We start from the raw sequence: 20,698 nt of genomic DNA, 5'->3' as shown, positions 1-20,698 counted from the left end.
CTTTTTGTATTGCTGACAGTGTGTTAGCTTTTCTTCTGGTTGAGACTGGCTAATGTGACAGAGACAGTTATTTTTCTACATCAGTGCTATAACTACCTGAGTACTTCCTGAAGTCCATTTAAAAAAAAAAAATAAAAAAATGTGCATTTGAATGTTTTCAAAGCATTAATGAAACTTCACTATGTTTATTTGAAAATGAATTTTTTTAAAAAAGTAATATTTCATCATTTGCATCTGAAAGAGCTAACTGCTCAGCTTCTGTACTATATAAAAAAATGACGCATATCAGAGAGAAATAGTCATTCGAACCTCAAAGCTGTATGACAGGAAGTTTTTCATTAAATTCTTATGCCTACTGTTTCACAATTGTTAAAAATATTTTTATTCTCTTAATTTTGAATACGTACAAAAGCCCAAATGCACAAACAGAATTACTTTCTGCATCATGATCTTGAAAGGATCTTGAATGTTTTCCAGCTATTAAACACCACTTAGTGTATTAGACGAGACAGACCATAAGCACTTTGTAAATTCTTGAGGAATGGCAAGTGAATGAATAATGAAAAAAATCTCTTTTAGGAGCTGATGATCATTTGCAGGATGTTTGGAAAAAAAAAAGTATTATATAGTTTTAAAATTAGAATTATGCCCTGATTGCATTTGTAGTACAAGAAGATAGAAGAACAAATCAGTGGCAAATTATCAAATGTGCCTCATTTAAAAATCTCATTATAGTAAAAAGAAAAAATGGAAAATATATCGATCACTCAGTAATATACTGTCTCAGTTATACACTGTTCTTCATACCTTGATTTTCCACATACAACATCACCTTAATTTGATACAGACACTTTCTCTGAAAAAAAAGCATTGACATTTCAAAAACTTGTATGACTTTTTGAGTGATTAAAACCTAATAAATGGCTGAATATAGATTATTTCATGTGGAAGATTTTGTACTGACAGATTAATCGAGCAAACTGTGTATACATGGATTACGAACGCAACTTTAGAGAGCAGCTTGAAATTTTATAGTGAGGATCCCAATTTTTTCATTTTCTTAAAACCTATGGAAAATACTGTAATCAGTTCTAGATCAAATGCAGCATGGGAAATGATATTTTTCCTTGAGTAAACAAACTCTGGCAGAAGAAAAAAGATTAGTAGTATTGATATTGTTAAGTCTGAGCTTCAGATTAATTGCAACTGCCTACATAAAGAGCTTTAAGAAGTAATTTCAACTCTGTGATGCACAGGAATTAATTAAATCTTATAATCAAGACTGTTTCAATAATAAATTGGAGGTTATGATAATTCATTATATAATTGTGGGCAGCTGAAATGCAGAAGTACCCCTCTACAAATAACAAGAGCCTTCGGACCATGAAAGGGGAAATTCTGGGAGTAAACCAGCACTGAATGATTTGCTGGAGGGCCCATGAGCAGCAGCGTTGCCTTGAGAGGACAGCAGGCTTGGTGGTTTGGCCTCAGCCAGTGGGAGAATCAATCCCAGCCCTAGAGAGAAGAGGTTTGCTAACAATTAACTCCTCCTGCACAGCCCCAACTTGCTATTTCATCAATGAACAAAGAGCTTGTCATGGGAAAAAAGGCAAATTTCCAGCACACAGATTTTGTGCAAATTTTCAATAAATCCAGCTCAAGGTCATTCTACTCATTCTGGACTCTTGATGCAGGAGAGCTGCCTTTAGAGGCACTGCTCGCCCATCAGATGTCCCTAGATGAAGTGCATATGCAGACAGTGCATATATCTGGCTTGTTCACTGTGGAATGCAATTTGTGTTTTCTAATATTTTGATAAAAGGCATTGTAAATTATGCATATTGTCATCTTCCAAATTTATCATACCTTGTACTGGTCCTTTGTCCATTATTTCCTTCATTATATTGGTTTCCTTGAGGGAAGGCGAGAGCAGCAGCAGAGAGAGTAAGGGAAGATAGATAATATATTCTATTAAATAAAATTAAAACTCATACTAATTTATCATTGTATAAATATATATATATATATGGTATAAATGTACTATTCTACTTGTATTTCTACTAGAGAATATCTGGTTTACCAAATGGACAAAACTTTCAGAAACATATTTAAGAAGCACAGATGCACAGTTATGACTGCATACTTTCTTTTCGATCTCTAATTTCTGCAGGACCACAAAGCAGCACCTTTAAAGAGGTGACGTAAAACTGAGAAGCAATAAAGAATTCAAATTCTTCTGAAAACATAAGGACAATATAAAGGAAAATTCATACCTTTAGTCTTCAAGGAAAGTGAACATATTTCTACATGCCAGATAATTTTCAAGTCTCAAAGGAGAAAAATGGGTGAGATGATGGGTGAACAGCATGAACTTACTTTTGAGGAGACCCTGTAGTGAGAGGCACACCGGTATAACCGATTCGATTTTTCTAAAGCATTGGGACATGGCCCATTTGTATAGTTTTTTCCATATTCACTTGACACGTAACAGTGATTTTCACCTGATGGCTCCAGCTGTTTTTTCCAAAACGATGGATAACAAGCATAAGATACAACCCTGTTCAGATATGAAAAAACAAAACAAAACAAAATAAAAAATTACTTAAATATTTTTTATTTTTGCAGTTTAATTTCAAGGTTTAACTATTTTACAACTGTTGGATTTCAAGTAAACTTATAGAGTTCTTCAGTCTTCAAAACTGTGAATGTCTCATACCTTCAACTTGAAGGTGTTTGCTTCAATTCTTACGCGTGAAGTTTATGATTAAGTTTCAGTTGCAGTAGTTCTCTGGACTACTGGAAATTGCGTTTCAGCACTTGTCACCTAGTACATTCATCTCATTAACAATGCGTGAATGTTCACACTGAATGAGATCAATAAATTACTAATGTTGTCAACAGGATCTATTTATGAAAAATGGCTTGTGAAATGGAAATAATTGCATCAGAGAATTTTGAAGTGAAATGAACCATTTTCTATTTTTATCTACATTTTCTATAGGAATGCTGGTGAAAAGCTGCAGGTCTTTTTGTTTCTTTTAGCTAAAAAGTCCCTGAACTTCTATTTTCCTGAATTAATAGAGAACATTTTCTCACATTTTTGTGAAAATTTGTTGAGATTTAAAAAAATTCTATATTCATTTTGTAAAGATTTGGGTAAAAATAATTAGTCTCCTATTGGAATATGATGAAATGCAGTTGTTCTTCCCAAGACAGGCATAACCCTCAGTGATTAATACAATACCTTAACTGGTAGGGAGTATACCTCCTTAAAAGAGAACAGAACCTCTACTACTTGAAATACATGGGAGTGAAGTACAAGTTTTGAAAAATGTTAAGCTCAGGGCTTTTGTAAGTTAATGAACAATCCAACCATAAAGCAGTACTAAGGAAAGCATTTGGACAGGGCCTGGTGACAGGGTTCATCCATCTGGAGTCACCAGGAAAAAAATGAATTCTCATTAGTGGAGTTGGCAGGAAAGACTTTGCCCAAGTTGAAGTACTGACAAAATACATGATATTGAGAAGGTGAGATTGGGTAAGGATCAGAGAAGTGAGACTTCTTGCAATTTTATGATTTTGCTATTTTGCAGTAATGTTCTGGTGTTTATGCTTATGAAGTCGACATGAGTATGGGTAAGTATTTGCTTTATCTGTTGTCTTCATTTTCCCATCACTTTGCTCTTGACAGAGTTAAACTCGAAGTCCAAGTAGGCTGAACTCAGTCAGTGTACTTCCAAATAAAAGGAAGCTGAGGTAGTTGCTGCTTATGGGCAGCAATGAGCATCTCAAGGAAACAAAATGGCAGATTGTGCCATAATATCACAGGAGTACATGCCTGGTCTCTACACCACCTGAAAACACTGTGGCTATTTCTTAGGAAAGCATCTACCTCAAAACATTTTCTAAATGTTAAGAGAGCTTTTGCTTACTCATACACCAATTAAATTTTTCCTACCACTCATTATAAATTTGCATTAAAGCTTTCAATTTCAAGGTTTTAGAGTTTACATTAATGAAATATTACTTCTTTTAAAATTTTTAAATGAAATTCTATGTTCTATAAAGATGACAATTTAAAAATATTAAGTCCAGTAATCACTGGACAGTTTCTGTTCTAACAAAGATTTCAAAACCTCAAAAATCAATTTATGAGGGAAACATGCAACAGCAAATGCGTGAATTGTGTTTATTATTTTAAATTAAACAAAGACAAATCTTTGAATAACAAAGAAAACATCGTCTGTCCAACACTTTCTCAGTTGCAGGCTTCAAAGACCTGAAGTCATTTAACACTGATGTCAGTCCAGTGATTGTGATAATTCTCCTGAGACTTAAACTCATGCTAATTTTGGATTTGAAAATCTCTAAAGTGCTAAATCAAAGGAGCTTTGAAGCACAGGTTGAGAGTCCTCATTGCATCCAAGTATGGAGAAGGTCAATGAAAATAAGAAATATTTTCCAGGAAAGGTAAGGAGTGGTTTTAATTCTTTACCCTGACAAGACATCAAATGAACTGGTTCTTCATACAGTAAGTTTGTTTCTTTCAAGTAGCTTATCCTGAATTGTTCAGCCATTTTGACTGTTTAACTAACTGAACATCATTTTTACTTCAATAAAGTGAAGCAAACAAAACATATACTTAAAAGGCACTTACTAAGAACCTGAAATACTCAAATAAAGGGACTCTTCCTCCTTGTTTTCTACATTATACTGATACATGTTTCCAAAACAATTTACATATCTCTGTGATAATGCCATTGAAGCCTGTCAGAGGGTTTCTTTTAAAGAGCATTATTAAATAGTTCACTCAAGCAGAATATTTTAAAATTGGTAGTCCTATAAAGAGGATATGCACTTAAGTAACTTGCCAATTATGCTGAACTTACTGAATCTAAAGAACTGAAAACTGTATTTCTACACAATATGGAGGATAATTATGTTTGCCTGTTTATATTTAGTTGTTAGGATTTTTAAAATATGAGCACCTATATGCTTCAGCTACTTTGGATAAGACATGGTGCTTTCCCATTAGCATCTGGTGGTAGAAAAAATTGACCCTGAGCTGAATATCTTTTTGCTTAGGAAGTTCTTTCTGCCCATACTAGACCAACACACCCAAGAGCTGCAAAAAGCAGTAATTCCGCCTACATCAAAAGAGATTGTCCATCTGAAGTTGTTAGGCTGTTATTGGTTAGGTCTTCCATCTACTCATCAGCAACTGCTTTAATCCTTTCTGAATAAATGAAGGTATTCTGGATTCCAAGATTTCCAATAGGGAATGGTAAGTATTTAGGTTAAACACATATGAGGTTTTATTACTCATTTTAAAATTTCTTATGTTTTGTTTCTATTGCTGCATAGCAGGAAATCTTTGTTTTATATCTGTCTCTATATACATAATTGTTATAGTCACCACTGATGGCCAGATTCCAAAAGGCAGGTAAGCTGAGCAAACAGAATCCTCAGAGTGTGATCTGGCATAAGCAGAGCAGGAGTGGGTGGTTGCAACCCAGTTTAAGGAGTGGTATGAGACTTCAGGTGTACTTAGAAACACTTCAGAGACAACAGAGGAGAAATTCATCCCTGCGATAGGAATTTTTCCCCCTCTTCTTTCAGTTGGATTGTCACACTGGAGTGTCATAGGTTCTGCATGGATGGGTCTTACATGACATAGAGATGAAGCACCCAACAACGCTGTGTGCAATCCAGACATAAGAACTCATTCTCAGCTAACAGTCGCTTTTGAGTCTTTTCACTAACCATATTTTCTGCAGTCATGATTAACATAATTTGACAGGTCTTTGCTGAAACAGAGTTTGTACATGCTGAAGCATCAGCACAAGAGTAAACATTAAATGCTTTTCAAGGAGAAGACCTTGCCAGAAGAGTCAGTGAAGAAAAACAGAGATAAATGTTAATATGTTTATGTGTATGTATACACACACATCTACATAAATACTACTAAGAGCTAGCAGCACCCAGAGAGAAGTAGCAAAAGTCTGCAGTGTGTTCATACATTCTTGGTAGAATCCATCTGAAGTCATGTTTATGTGTTCAATCTAATGAAAAATGTTGTGTTTTTACTGTATTTGTATGTTTGAATTGTGAGATGAGAACATAACCTAAAACATTATATTATGTTATTAACAAGTTGGCCAAAACTAATAATACCCTTCTCATACCCTGCAACTACTAAGAGCCGAAGGTACGAATCAGACCAAGCCCTGATTAGGAGTAGTATTTGCATTCGAGTGTGTAGCCTTTTTACTACTTGAAAATGAAATGTTTCTTTCTCGTTCTTAAAGACTATAAGCTTTTAATTTCCTTTAGCAGATAACATAGATGTTTTCATACTACATCGATTCCTCCCGAATTATGGCTTGTAACTGAAATGTCTAAATTTAATAATAATTAGAAATAGAATACAGATTTATTCTTTAATTAAAGGAGTAGGACAGAAAGAGAGAGAGTGAGAGTCCAGCAGCAATTCAGCTCCACTTATAGCAGAGTTCACTGTTAATTGGGTGCTCAGTGATTCTGAAAAGTCAGGTGTCAGCACTATCTTAACCTCATTGAGCTTTATGGAAGTCTTCAATTGGCTTAACTAGGGATAGATTAAACTAGCACTCAATTTTCCTGAAAATCTATCAAAAACCTGAGATAACCACACCTCAGAAATCAGAAAACCAGAAGCTTTAAAGAGGTATTGTGCACCTGCTGTGCAAATTTACAATCTCATACAGAAAATCAATGTGCTTTTTCCTTATTGCAGGCTATGGAGATAATGAGAAAAAATGATTGCAATATACTGACTCACAAAAGTCACCTGAAATTGTGAAGAAACAAGCACTATTTAACAGGGTTTATTCAAAAAACACTTTACGCTATAAATTTCCATTTTTTTGATTGTCAAAGGTAAAGGGTTATTGGTTATGGGGTTTCAGCTATAAAAATGATTCTATTATCAATTCCAAAATTTTGTGATGGTTCTCACAACTATCCTGCAGATTGTTTGCTCAGATAGCTGCAAGAAGCTGGTGAATACCATGAGGCAGCTCAGATGAGTGAGCAATAATGTAAGTACTTCAGACTTTGGAGGCGAAAAGATGGTTCACAGGTGTGCTCTGATGAGCTGAGGTGCCCTGTCTGTCTGCTTCCAGGCTTCCATCAGCCAGAAAGCTTGCTCTTTCACACCATTTTCACACTCGCACTGTGGTCAGGCAGGGAGTAATCTTCTCACTACTACATATATATACCAGCACAAGCTCCTCTGTGGGTACAGCTGGGCTGATAACCAAGTGCGTCATACAGCTTCCGCCTGCCTTGCTTTCCTTGTAGAAATATGTTAACTCTTGTGTATTTAAAATGTCTTTACAGAACACTCTGTGTCACTACCCACACTACTTCAGGCTAAATGAATGAATGAATGAATGAATAAATAAATAAATAAATAAATAAATCATGCAGCTTTCTGGTATAGGAAGAATCTTATTATAGAATCATGGTGGTTATGCCTGTACAGGAATAGCAGTCAGAGGGAACAGAAGACTAGGAGGTTGTCCTGTTGCTGTGTCCTTTAGAGCTTTTCCTCTAACAATAACTTGCTCCAACTGTTGTAGATATAATACTTATTAAAATGTATCTCTCATCTACACTGAAAGTTCTTGTGCTTCTATCCTTAACATGCTAGGCAAGCAAACAGTCCAGTGAGAAAGTGTTGAACTTACTCTCTTAAGAGCATGAGCTACTGATCAAAAGGGGGCTGTTCTACTTACAGAAAAGTCTTGCTTAAAATGTTAAGCTAAAACTTTCATTTATTCATGAATGAAGCCTTTGCTTTTAGCCATACGAGGTTCTGAGGTGGAATCCGTTACTCTCCACTGTAATCACTGATCTAAAAAGTCTCCCACTCAAAACCTAGATCAAAACTAGGTCAGTGTTTAAACCCTGAGACAGAAACACAAAAGAACACTCGATGTAAACTCCCCCATAACAACACAAAATCCTTGTCAGATCAGAAACAGTTTGGTACACTTGAAGAAAGCAGAATGATCACTTTATATACTGTGTCCATGTGAATGACAGTACTTTAATCTTCAGTTGGATCCCCAGGCTGATGCATCACAACTGACATACTTTTGCTCTTTCCATGATTGGTTTCTTTGTTGTTTTTTTTAACTGAAATTAAAATTTGTCACAGCATACCTGAGATCTGTCTATCAGTATCAGGTATATCAAAGACAAAGTAAGGGATGAGAGTGTAGGAAATTGAGAGAGGAAAGAGATTTTGGTATGGAATAGGAAGTAAAAAAGTATTTCTTGTAATGTGAGAAAAAGTGGAATTTAATTATTCAGTGTATAAAATCTGGTTATTGCAAATCCTCCTGGAAGCCATGAAGTTGAAGAAGTTGACCGGGAACAGGCAAGACAGATTTATCATACCAAATTATGTCTCTCCCTTATGAGATGATCTGACTGTGATGAGATGATTGGCTTCATGGAGAATAAGAAAAGTAGTGGGTATCATTTATCTTGACTTTAGCAACATTTTCAGCATGGTCTGCTGTGGTCTTGTAGCTCGGTTGGAGAGATATTGGGCTGAGTAAGTCACTTACAAGGTCAGTAACTGAACTGAACTGGCACACTGAAAGGTCAACAGATCAAAGTGACTGGTGTCTGTTTACTAGCAGCATTCCTCGGGAGTCAGTGCTGCTGCAGCAACACTGTTTTGCACCTCTATTAACAATCTGGTCAGTGGGACATAAGGCACTAAGTGAATTTGTGGAGGGTGCCACATTGGTGTGGAATGGTTAGCATGCAGGGTGGCCATTCAGAGTAATGTTGGAGAAATGAGCTGACAGAAACCTCAAGAAGTTCAGCAAAGGCAGAAGCCAAATCCTGCCTCTGAGCTAGAAGTTCACATGCAGCAGTACTGGCAGGACACTGCCTGTGTAGAAAGCAGTTTCACGGAGAAGGACCGGGAGTCCCGAGGAGAAGAAAGTTGGATGTAGATCAGCAGAGGGCCCTCTCAGCAAAGGTGGACAATCTATGCTGGGTTGTGCTAGCAAGAACATTGCCAAGACATTGTGAAAAGTTATTATTTCCTCTAACTGTCACTTGTGAGGTTACAACTGGAGTACTGTGCTCAGTTATGTGATCACCAGAAAGACACTGACAAACTGAGCAAGTCCAGTGGAAGGCACTTAGGGGGCTAAAGTATATGATATGAAAGGAGAGACTGAGGCAGTTGGATTTGTTCAGCCCAGAGAAGAGAAGGTTAAAAGGGGTTCTGATTACTGTCTTCAACTACATAAGGAGAGGCCATAGAAGAAACAGAACAAGACTCTTCTTGGAGATACATGGTGAAAAGCTGAAAGGTATCAGTCACAAATTGAACCAAGGAAAATTGCTGTTTAGATATAAGAAAAAAAAGTTTAACTACAAGAATTGTCAAAGACATCTGCTGCAAGAAAGGTTGCACAGAACCTCTGTCCTTGGAGATAATCAAAACATCATCAGGGGCATGGCCTGAGCAGCCTGATCTAATTTCAGAGTTAGTTATGCTTTGAGCAGGGCATTGGACTAGGTAACCTTTAGAAGTTCATTCCAACTTAAGTCATCTGTGATTCTATGAATTATTATGTGCCATTTAAAAAAACTTGTAGCTGCTCATGTTAACTTTGCTTAGTTTGACTTGAAGGAAGAAGGATCTACAGGTGTAGTCCTTGCTAGCGTATTGCATGCTGGAACAATCTTGGGATGGGATCACTAGAATTTGTTTTATAGAAAGATGTTTGACCATTTTGAATATTCAAAATGTTATCTCATGCAACTGGCTGCTTACCCACAATTGTTAAATGTGAAGAGCCTTTATCCCAATAACCTTAGAATTTTTGAGTCCACTCATGGTGTTTGACATAAAAAAACCCTTTCTTGTTTGTTTTGCTGTTAGAAAGGCTAATATTTCCTCAGTTGTGTTACAGATAATGCCAACATCTAGATTTAACAAGGTTTAAATGGGAGCTAGGTGATTGCAGAGTTTTCTCACCAAGAGCTCTCATTCAAAATAGTCTTCCCTTATTTCTTTGGGAAACCTTTATAGTTTCTGGGCTTCACGAAGGTGATTTAAAGAAGGTGTACATGAGAGATAGGGATAGTCTTGAAGAAATAATACAGAGCTAAATGCCTCTTTTTGAAAAGTCAGAAATCATCATTGTAACACAAGCCACATGGTAACTTAAGCAATTTGTCCAAATTAAAATAATCTGAACAGACAGATAAAATATTTACCCATGTGTTTTCAGGTATCTCCAAGCACTATCAATATTTCCACCATTACATCCATGTTGATTCCTGGTATCACAAGAGATCAAATTCTGAACAGAAAGGTTGTCTGTGATCTGACCCTCAGAATGAATAGCTATTCTATCTGCTGCAACACCTGTTTGGAAAGAAATTTTCTGTTATCAGAAAGAAATAATTACTCACAACTTCATGCTGGTTATTGTGACTGAAATACATCAGTATTTTCTGTCTGTGCAGATTTCTTTACAAAAAAATACACAAATATTCTGTACACACTTTAGAGAGAGAGGATTGAAAAAACTACAAAGCACCATGAGAAACTTTGCTGTAATATTTTATATCCATAGAGTTACTGGTTATCATGAGGTCCCACATATCTAATCATCAGATGAGGTGTTTACATAATTTAGTCTGATAGTCTTTACTATGTTTGTAAATGCATATTTATCTCTGGTTCACTTCAGCAAGCAATGCAAATACTCTCCCACCTCTCTAGAGCTGAATCTCCAAATCTCTTTTCGTTATTTTCTACCTTTCCTTCCTTTATTTGAAGAAAAAACAAAACAAAACAAAACACACAAAACAAACAAACAAACAAACAAAACCAAAACCAACAACAACAAAAAAGTCCTATGAAGAAGAAACATCAAACCTGAAAGTATGTATTGATTTTGCTGGAAATAATATTCAGAATTGTTCACATTACACTGCTTACACATTACACATTACTGTGTAAATGTGGGATTCATTGGACTTCCCTTATTGCAGGAAACCATTCTTCAGAGACAGACACCTTAGATATCTGAACTCAATCAGATAGTTGTAATTCTGAGTACTAATACATTTATACACTGATTTAAAGGGAGACTAGGTTAACTAAGTTGTAGGTGAAATTTAAACCACTTCTTTAAACCACAGTGAAACAACTAATTCTCAATCCTAGTTGTTAACCTGTGCTTAAATTAGCACTTCATTTTTGAGCCTAAAAATAATAATAAAACAAAATAAACAAAACAAAACAAACAAAACAACAAAGAAACCCCAAACAACAACAACAACAACAACAACAAAACCCCACAAACTGTCAAAATCTAAAGCCCCATCAAAATCAACACTGATTTCAGTAAACTTTGGACAAGACTTTAGAACAGTCAATCTGCTACTGACAGTTGACAATGGCCGCATTTTGTGCTTTTGTGAGGTGTCACATGATAATTTATTTTCATAAGTGTAAAAGTTTTTCGCTCAAGAGTTTTGGAATACTTATAGGAATTACTCATTATAAGAAAAAGTGATACAGCAGTGCTTGCCTATTCATTGAGCAACAATTAATCTTACAAAGAAGGACTGAAAATTCAGACTGAAACTGTTAATGCACCTAAAAAGCATGGGAAGATATCTCATAGTATTTAGCATTGAAAATAATTACCTGAATGAAAATCAGAAGATTCACTTATCAAAGGGAAAATTTAGACTGAATATCTGGAAATTATGTCAGTGACCTTTGTTCATCTCTGCAGTAGTCTGTCAAGAGAGCTGTTAGAAGCTGTCTTGTTTTCTCTTTTAAAATTACACTGGACAAGATATATTGGTAAGAGAGTGTGTTCAGTCAGGCAGGGAGCTGGGACTACCTGACCTAATTCCTCCTCTTACTGCTGTGATTTAAAGTGGTAGTTGCAGAAACCTGAACCTGTGAGGACTCACTGGCTGGAACAAGTCATAAAGGTTGATTGCATAGTTTTTTTCTCTGTATATATCCCAATATGTATTGAGATTTATTGCAGTGTAAGAGAAATCAGTGTAGCTTCTTTGGAGAAAGTGACATGAACATTTGTGTCCATTTTTCATAAAAGCAGAGGTTGTAGCATGAGTTTGAATTGCATTACTGAAATTTCTTTGCTTACAGAATTTGAAAATAGTTTCTTCCACAAATATCTGAGGAGTTTCAGGGTTTTCTTCTCATAAAATTATTTAAAAAGTTATACTTAATTTACTTCAAGAACAAGGGCTGGACAATGGCAAATGTATTATGCAAATATATAAATATATAGATAAAACATAAAGCCTTCCTGTTTTAAGTTTCAAGTCAAGCATGTACTTGTGCAACTAAGGGATGCAGACTTTTTAAAAGTTACTCTACCAGTTACGATAAAGTGCATTAGGCAATTCATTTTCTACTTCCTGTCATCAAAAACCTCTCTGTGTTACACAAGAAAAGGAAACAAAGCTCTACAGCTCAGATTGACTTTTGAAGTTTTTGGAACAACTTGGAGGGAAAGTTACAGTAATTTCAAATGTTTCAATTTGCTGATAAAAAGTGAAGAGCAAGCTGAAATTCCTTCATTACTAGTCACTACAAATTTTCATCAGACACCTAACATATAATGACAATTTAAAGATGAAAAAAAAAAAATTACTTGCGGTTGAAAACGCCCAGGATGCTCCACAGTTTCGTTGATCCAAAGGATCATGAATCCACTCAGGCCACGCATAAGTGGCTGCAAAAAACACAGGAAATTTTTCTTCTGGAAGTGAGCTTCCCTAAAACAAAATGTAGGAGATCTATATATGTTCAATTTTCTAATATTTCCTTAAATTTTACCCTAATTTTGTTTTAAAAATTCTTAATTTTTAAAATTGAGAAAACCATAAACATCGGTAGCTGCGGTTCCGCCAACATCTCTATTGCTGTTAACCTGCGACTGGATTCTGTAGACCTTTTGAGAGCCAGGGGTTTCTCGCACTCCACCAGCCGAGCAGGAAAGCTGAGCTCCACAGCTGCCAGCCTGAGTAACTTGTCCAGTTTCTCTCTGATTGTTGTCTCAACATTTCCCCATGAAACACATGAATAGTTGACTACCTGTTAACTACCAGATAGGAAATTTTAGTTACCCCAGGGTAGGCATCAGTACAATATATCATTGATATGTCTTTTACAGAGCTTTTTCAATTTCCAGCACTTATTCCAGAATGAAAATCAGTGATTTTTCTTCTGCTTTGCAATCTGATGTTGAGTTGATGAGAATTCATGGTCTGATCAGTAAAGCCACTGGGACAGCCTTTTTTGGCATATTCATCTCTCAGCCTTAATTTATGTCCCCCAAGCTTTGCACAAATATCCCCATATGCAAGAACCATCTGGTACAATTGCAAATAGTCTGCTCTGTGTTCAACATAGCAAAACCATTGACCCAATTTTTTTTTCACTGTTGAACTTTATGGAATGATTGCTTATGCTACACAGGGCAACAGGAATGGCCATACAGAATTACAATATTAGTCCATACAGTCTTATCAGGTTGTCTCAAACCATTGTTGATAACATGTGTTCCAGAGGAAAATACAATATACAAAATATGATAATCTGCTCCTAAGCAAAATAGTCCGTGATGCTTCTTTCTTATAAGCAGGCTCATGCCCTGAAGGTCAATGCCTTCTATCCTGTTCAAAATCCTTTATTCTATTTCAACTTAGTTTCCTAATTCTGGGTGTCCTTGCTGCACCATTTTTCTAAATTGTTTATGTGACTTATGAGACTACATAACTTTTCCTAAGAGGATTTAGACATTTGAACCCAGTTCTTTCAGACTATTTCTGGACTCTTTGGGGAATCAAAGCTTACCACTTGGTCAGTATCCACATCACTTTGGTGCATATGCCGGGAAACAGCAGTGCCCCCATCCAGCTTGTATGCCTGGATTTCATTCCCACAGAAAACCCAGGGTTGCTAAGAGTGGGTAAGGGGAAAAAAAAGCTTGTACCTCAGGTCTTTGTCTGATATTAGACTGGGATTCACACCCAACAGACATATTGATACATTCTGTGCATATGCCCAGAGTGAGTTACTATCAAGCACTTCTAGGTTCACTAGTTTAGATGCAAGATGTGAGTTCTAAACACCATTAGCCATTTTTAAAATATACTGCAAGTTGTTAAATCGCTTAAGTGCTCTTGAAAATTTTACCTCCATCCAAAACATGCTAGTGATCTTTTAAAACTTGATAAAATATTAATCTCAATATTTTAATTACTTTCAAAAATCTACTTTTAAAAAGCTACACAAGATATACAGGACTTGTAACCTCAAATGATGCACAGAAAGCAACAGCTAAGGTAAAGAACATGTTGCCAAATTATCATTATGTTCATTTTCAATGAGAATGCACAAGATTTGCTTTGAAGATGAATCATGCTGGCCTATACAAATAGTGTTTCTCTTACACTCTAAATTGATCAATGAGTAAATAACCAAAATTTGGCAAATATTATTGGGCATTCTTATGTGGGCAATGTCCCCTTACAATGTTACAAATGAGAAAAGGTTGGGCCAGATGATCCTTAAGGTCCCTTTCAACCTGATATTCTATGATTCTCTACAATTATATGAAATGAGGCAGTTGAGAAGAACAAGATTTTAAATAGAGCTTTGGTCTGAGCCAATGTGTTACTTTAAATATTCCTAAACTACTGCCAATATATTTAATATCTTCATATTGTAAATCCCAGAGCAAATCCCTCATTAACCCTCAGTCTTGTCATTTAAAAATGCAAGATTGACCTGTAGCCAGAAACATTAGATTTTTGATCAGGAAATTGCTACCCTGATATTGAGAAACATTGCTGTTCTGTGACAAATAGTAAGTCTAGGAAATTCTTTCTCCATCAGATCACCATCAGACAACACAATGAAATCAGAAAAAATGACTGACAAACTATTTTTAAACCTTTCTATGTATTCTCTGCAGTGAAGTTAGTAGTCTGGCCAAAGCAGGAGGCTAAGAGGTTATAAAAGAACACTCAAACTTCAGCTATGACTTGAGTAAAGTTAGCCCATCAGAGAAAAAAGGACGAAGATTAATGAACTTGCAAGTAGTTTTCCTGAGGGAAAGCAATATTCTTTTTATGTAGGAGAAAAGTTCTGGATATCACTTGCTTTGTACAGTCAAAATGGGCATGCATACCCTTCAGTTTGCAAGGAGAGATACACGGCTGCTGAACTTTTTTACTAGGAAAAGACGTATGCCAGAGGAACCATTACACATATTAGACATGTGAACTATAAGGCAAGAGCTGGTGTACTTCGTATACCTTCACATTGTCTTTACAAGTTCTTTGATACTTAATCCAAAATGGTACCACATAACTATGTATCCTATTTTCTTGTCAGACGACACCTGAGCACCTTGTTGCCAGCAGATGCAGACCCAACCGTTGTGATGCACCTCTTTCCAGACCACCAAACATCTATCATAATGTGTTTTAAAGGCATGGTGGTTATTTTTGTGCTATAGAGGACTTCAAAGAACGATGACACTGTTTCCTGCAGTGGGTAAACATTTCAAAATGTCTTCTCAGGTAGTTTTAGTTGTCAGTCTGCGTTCAGTCTTGCCATACTCCTCTGGAGTAAAGGGTCCTCAGTTCGGATTACGTTCTTGTTCCATATCATTGTCTTTTAGGTATTCTAATATACCAAACTACCTTTCTCAGACATAAACAACACCTTACTGAGCAGGTATAGACTTTTAATAGTAGCAGAGCTTTTAAAAGCTCTATGAACAACTTGAAGAAGCTTATGTTTTCCCTGAGATGAAATGTAGCTCTGTCACACTGTATTCGAAGTAATGTTATGAATCCATGTTTGTCGTTGGATATGTCAGTCAAACAAACAACTAATAAGACTGTAGTCCACAACCAAACATTCCAACACCACTGAGATCTAAGACTCCACTGTAGATGTAAAGTGATTAACACAGAAGGGCTTTACGTTCTTGAAACTTTTTTTGATGCAATTGAGTAAAGACTTCCTTCTACACAAAAATGGTTTTCTCAAGCATCCCAAAAGTACAGTAGAAAATAATCAGAACGGCAGGCCCTTAGGTACCAGAAACTGTCATCTGTTCCCTAAACAGTAGATCAAGTAGCATACTGAAGAAACACTTTTTATTTAAAGTGTTTATTTAAAAAAAAAAGGTGCATGTTTGGGGTTTTTTTTACAGACTAGCAAAGCTACCAGTTTTTAATCAGGTCAGCACAAGATAGAGCCAAAGATTCATAGAGCAAAACATTCCTGAACACTAGTTGTAGCATTTTTATCAACTAAATTTATTACTTTGGGTTAATGACTTGCAGTTTTCTCACCTGCAAAATGGGAAGGACAGCAATAATCCCAGAGAATGAATGAATATTTAATTAGTGCCAATTTATCCAGAGTATGTAACCGGTACTTTGGCCTGAAGGTGAATTATTACTCAACAAAGTCACTTAAAGTTCAAGCCATTAAGGTTTGGAGAATGTCTCTGAAAAATATTAGAAAGTCATTATTTCTGAATTTCATCAGTCATATCTTTTTACTCTCTTCTGAGCTGCCACCTAGTTACAGATGAAGCTTGATGGAAACACTGTTGTGAATTTTCCCTTGTTTTTCATCACTTTGGACTTTGTAAATGTGTTAGTATGCTTCACAGGATATCGGTGACAGAACATTATTCATGTAAGCTGAAGAACAGACAAGTGTCTCTTAAAATCTGGTAAGACACTTGTCTAAAAAGTGCCTGGAAGTTAATTCCATGGCTACTGTTGGTTTGCCAATTGGAAGAATCTGTCCATGTACCCTTGGTGATCCCAATTTGTGCTATGAAATTGCTGGATTGTGCAGTGATTATAAATATGGAGCTGGCTATGAGTGAAAAAAAAAACTTTTTTAAAAATGTTTTTGTGAAGTGTTAAAATGTGGCAGAAGAGAAGTTCCCTGAGGCAGAACAAGGATTGTAAAGAGATGATGTTCTTCTAGAAAACTATAGAAGGTGGTAGAATCAGGGAGATTTGGAGCTTCACAGGAAACTTCATAGAAAAACATTTTACATCAAGACTAGCCAAGACTGAAACCACTGACTTAGGAGCAAGAAAGTTCTATATATTTCTGAAGAGAAGCCATAGGTAGGAGACAGGCTTATGTACAATTCGCAGCAATTTTCTGTGAGCTTGAAGAATTCTCCAGAAGCTGAGAAAGTCATACAGATATTATTTTATATTTTTAGCTTTTGTAAGTAGAGAGAAAGACTATTTAGACTCCCGTGCAAAGCCTGTTCTTCCAGCAAGCTCTAAGACTTCCTAAGGGATAAATGCATGAATGTGCAAAGCTGGATTTCTGGAGAAGAATGCATTGAAGCTCCTGGGGTGCATGTCACTGCCAAAATTATTTGGGTTGTAGCTCACAGATTTTGTAAAAAGACAGTGGATAGAGAAAGGATGACTGAGTAACCTGTCAGTGGAACAAAGGCCATAAGAAGTGCAGCAAAGCAGCTGCAGGAAACTTAATAACACCAATTCAATAGGCTGGACATAATGCAAGATCACTGAGTGAGCAACTACGCCAAACTGGCTACAAGAAAGGAAATGTCATAAAGAATTTCTTATATCCGTCCTTTTCTCATTTTCCTAGATTGAATCTGTCTCACCTATCTAGATATCTAGTAACATAGATGTCAGTCTGTGAGCTGGGTACATAGTATCCATTTTTTACTTATACTATATGATCATCACACTGTATTTTCTCAAGGATAAAGCCAACAACAGCAACAGCAGCTCACTCCCAACTCTCTTGACCCTCAGTGCAGTTCACTGGCAACCTGTGGCAGATGTCCACTAGATATTAATAAAATCTTCTATGTCGTTTTCTTACTTTGACTTTCCATCTTCAACTGAGATTAACCCTTTGGCTGCACAGTAGTCTAAGTCTAGCAAATCACCCAAGGCATGACTTCAAAGCTTAATTTCTTTCAGTTTCTTACTCTGACAATACTCCATAGTGTAATTTTGAGCAAGGCAGACAATCTGAGCCACTGTAGGTAGATAAACTTCTGTGGGACAAAAGAACAGTCTGCCTCAGGCAAAAGGGTTAGGGTTGTTAAAATTGTTGAAGAGACACATCATCCTTCCTCTCTCGCCCAAGTTCCCTCTCAAGTGGTAGCTCTGCACTACACTCCCCACAAGTCCTTTCATGATGTGGAAACCCTCCCAGCACACACTTAAACAACAAAAAACTTTAAATAGATAATCAAATGGCATCATTTGCCTGAGCTATATAAAGGCAAAGATAAAAACCTGTTATATTTAATGTCATTTGCAAACCTTGGATCTATCTACTTATTCCTACAAGTTTTCTAATTTCATTATGGTGAGTTAGTTAGGTTTTCCAGTCTATGATTTCCACAATTGTAGGTCTTCTAAGAAAGAAGCTAACTGATCCATAGCATTGGAAAATCTACTCTGGATTCAATTACTATGTGTTTCTTCTTTAATTGCTTAACCTACCTACATAACTTAAAGTATATTCACTTTGCTACAGAACTAATTTGAGCATGAATATATGATAGGAAATTTATTAATAATTTAGCTACCATGAAAATGGTCAAGTCTAAGAGGTTTAGAAAGCTGATAGTTATGAATCGCCTCATTTTCCCATGCTTCCCATTATTTTTATTTCCATTTAGCCAAAATCCCAGCCTCCCTAATATGTCTTTACGTTGTTTGATCTTACAGGCTTTCAGACTTTCTTTCAAGGGTTGCTGTTTAGTGGCAGCCGTCAGCCTTAATGAACTATGCCAAGTTTTGGTTGGTTTGGTTTTTATTTTCTTTAATGGTTACAGCTATGTGTGCAATGATTAGCAAGTGAAGAAGATCATAGGGAAACATCCTAAAGAAGCAAAGATTTCAAACACCAGTGATCTACAATGCAGTACTGAATTGTTAATATTGGTGCACAGCTTCCCAATAGTTAGCATTTGCTTTTGCTCCTCCTTGTTTGATTTCTGTCAAATAGGACCACACTCTCTATGACTTGAAGAACTATTCTGGGAGCTTCTTACACAACACAGAAGCATTTAGTGTTAAATCATAGTCTTGTTCATATTTATTTTTCCATGTGATAAAGTTATGAAAAAAATTAAGTTATACATGACACTTACAGGAGATTCTCTCATATTCAGCAAGGAATGAGATGGAGGGAATGTGCCCAGGCGCTTTTTGAAACCTTCTTCCAATGTCATTCCCCAGAACTGGCTGTAGTTGTCAGCTTTCCATCTTCCTTACAGACAGGAAAAAAACCCAAAAAGCAAACAAACACCAAAACCCAGGTTAGAGATATTGCTCACATTAATACCTTGCTCCTTTATAAAAGCACCACTAATAACAACATCCAGAAATAAATCTTTCAAATTGCAATTCAAAACCTTGCATTTAATATGCATAAGAAAATATTTATTATGGACTCTTCCACTGCGAATGAGCATAAGACAGAGCAACACAGCAGTATAAGAAAAGTGGTGATTTGAGGTCAGTGTTGTGTAGGACTGCAGGAGACACACATGTAATGCTTCAGAGAAGCACTGGAAAACAAGATGTTCACTTATAACAGTTCCTGTGGTCTGAAAGTTATGTTCACAATACGCTTCAGACCAGATGCCCACAGAGAACTAACAGCTTTGTGTAGTGGATTACATTGTCTTGAAGCTGTGGTGCACCAGCCGTGAGACACTGTTGAACCCAGCAGAAAGCTCAGCTGACACCTTCTGCCTGAGTTTTACACCAAGAGCCAGGGTGAGAGAAAGGGCTCCCCGTGGCTCGTTAATTAGTCTCTCCCACTCTCAGGTAGACTAGACCCAGACTGTAGTATTAACTCCGTACACTGTATGTGCAACAGAAAAAAATACCTTGCAGCTATACACACTTGGAACACACTGAAACTCTGAGCCACAGGGGAAAACGTTCTCTTTCCCCATTTCTTCCTTGTTTGTGTATGAGAAACAAGGAGGTGGGATTCATGCTGCCTGAATAATAAGAAACTCGATTGCTCTTGGTCTGCCTGCAGTCATTGAAGAGCGCAAACATCTGCAAAAGTCATATCTCAGGTGGGTTTAACTAACCCATGGCAAACCTTACTGCTTACCACTGACATGAGACAGGTGAAGGGCTCCAGGTACCTGACTTATTTGTCTATCCTAACTCAGTTGGTTTGAATGTCTCCCATGAAGTACAAAATGTTTCAGCACTGAGTCACAGCTTGAAACCTGGGTAGGATTCATTGGTGAATTTAGCACCTCATCTCCCAGGGAGACAACCCTGTACCTCTGTCTGTAAACAGCCGGCAGGCCCCCTCTTGGTCCTCATTTGGCCCATCCAAGGCTACCTAGAACCCTGTTATAGGGAATGATGCTCTTGGGAGAAAAATGACTTTAAATATATATCCCAAGTAGTAAATAAAGCGAAGGATAGGGGAAGATGACCTAAATAGCATTTTGTGAGAAAAAAAAAAAATTGTACTAAATTTGGAGAATGTTTTAAATAGATATTTACAATGTCAACTCTTACCAGCATAAGACTTTTGGTATCT

At 36.5% G+C, this 20,698-nt stretch overlaps 1 protein-coding gene across 1 annotated transcript in view; it reads right to left on the bottom strand.

The window, feature by feature from the left end:
• Positions 1-20,698, bottom strand: part of TINAG (tubulointerstitial nephritis antigen) — a gene marked incomplete at both ends in the record, with an annotated part of 45,941 nt that overhangs the window by 19,097 nt on the left and 6,146 nt on the right. The window contains 5 exons of the mRNA XM_080342738.1: positions 1,867-1,912; positions 2,377-2,557; positions 10,294-10,444; positions 12,726-12,849; positions 19,275-19,389. Coding sequence (XP_080198864.1) covers positions 1,867-1,912; positions 2,377-2,557; positions 10,294-10,444; positions 12,726-12,849; positions 19,275-19,389 — 617 coding nt within the window. The remainder of the gene's footprint in view (positions 1-1,866; positions 1,913-2,376; positions 2,558-10,293; positions 10,445-12,725; positions 12,850-19,274; positions 19,390-20,698) is intronic.

Source organism: Nesoenas mayeri, assembly GCF_963082525.1.
Source record: "Nesoenas mayeri genome assembly, chromosome: 3".
NCBI classification, from domain to species: domain Eukaryota; kingdom Metazoa; phylum Chordata; class Aves; order Columbiformes; family Columbidae; genus Nesoenas; species Nesoenas mayeri.
Note: the sequence above shows the minus strand (reverse complement) of the source record. Positions and strands in the feature narration are given on the sequence as shown.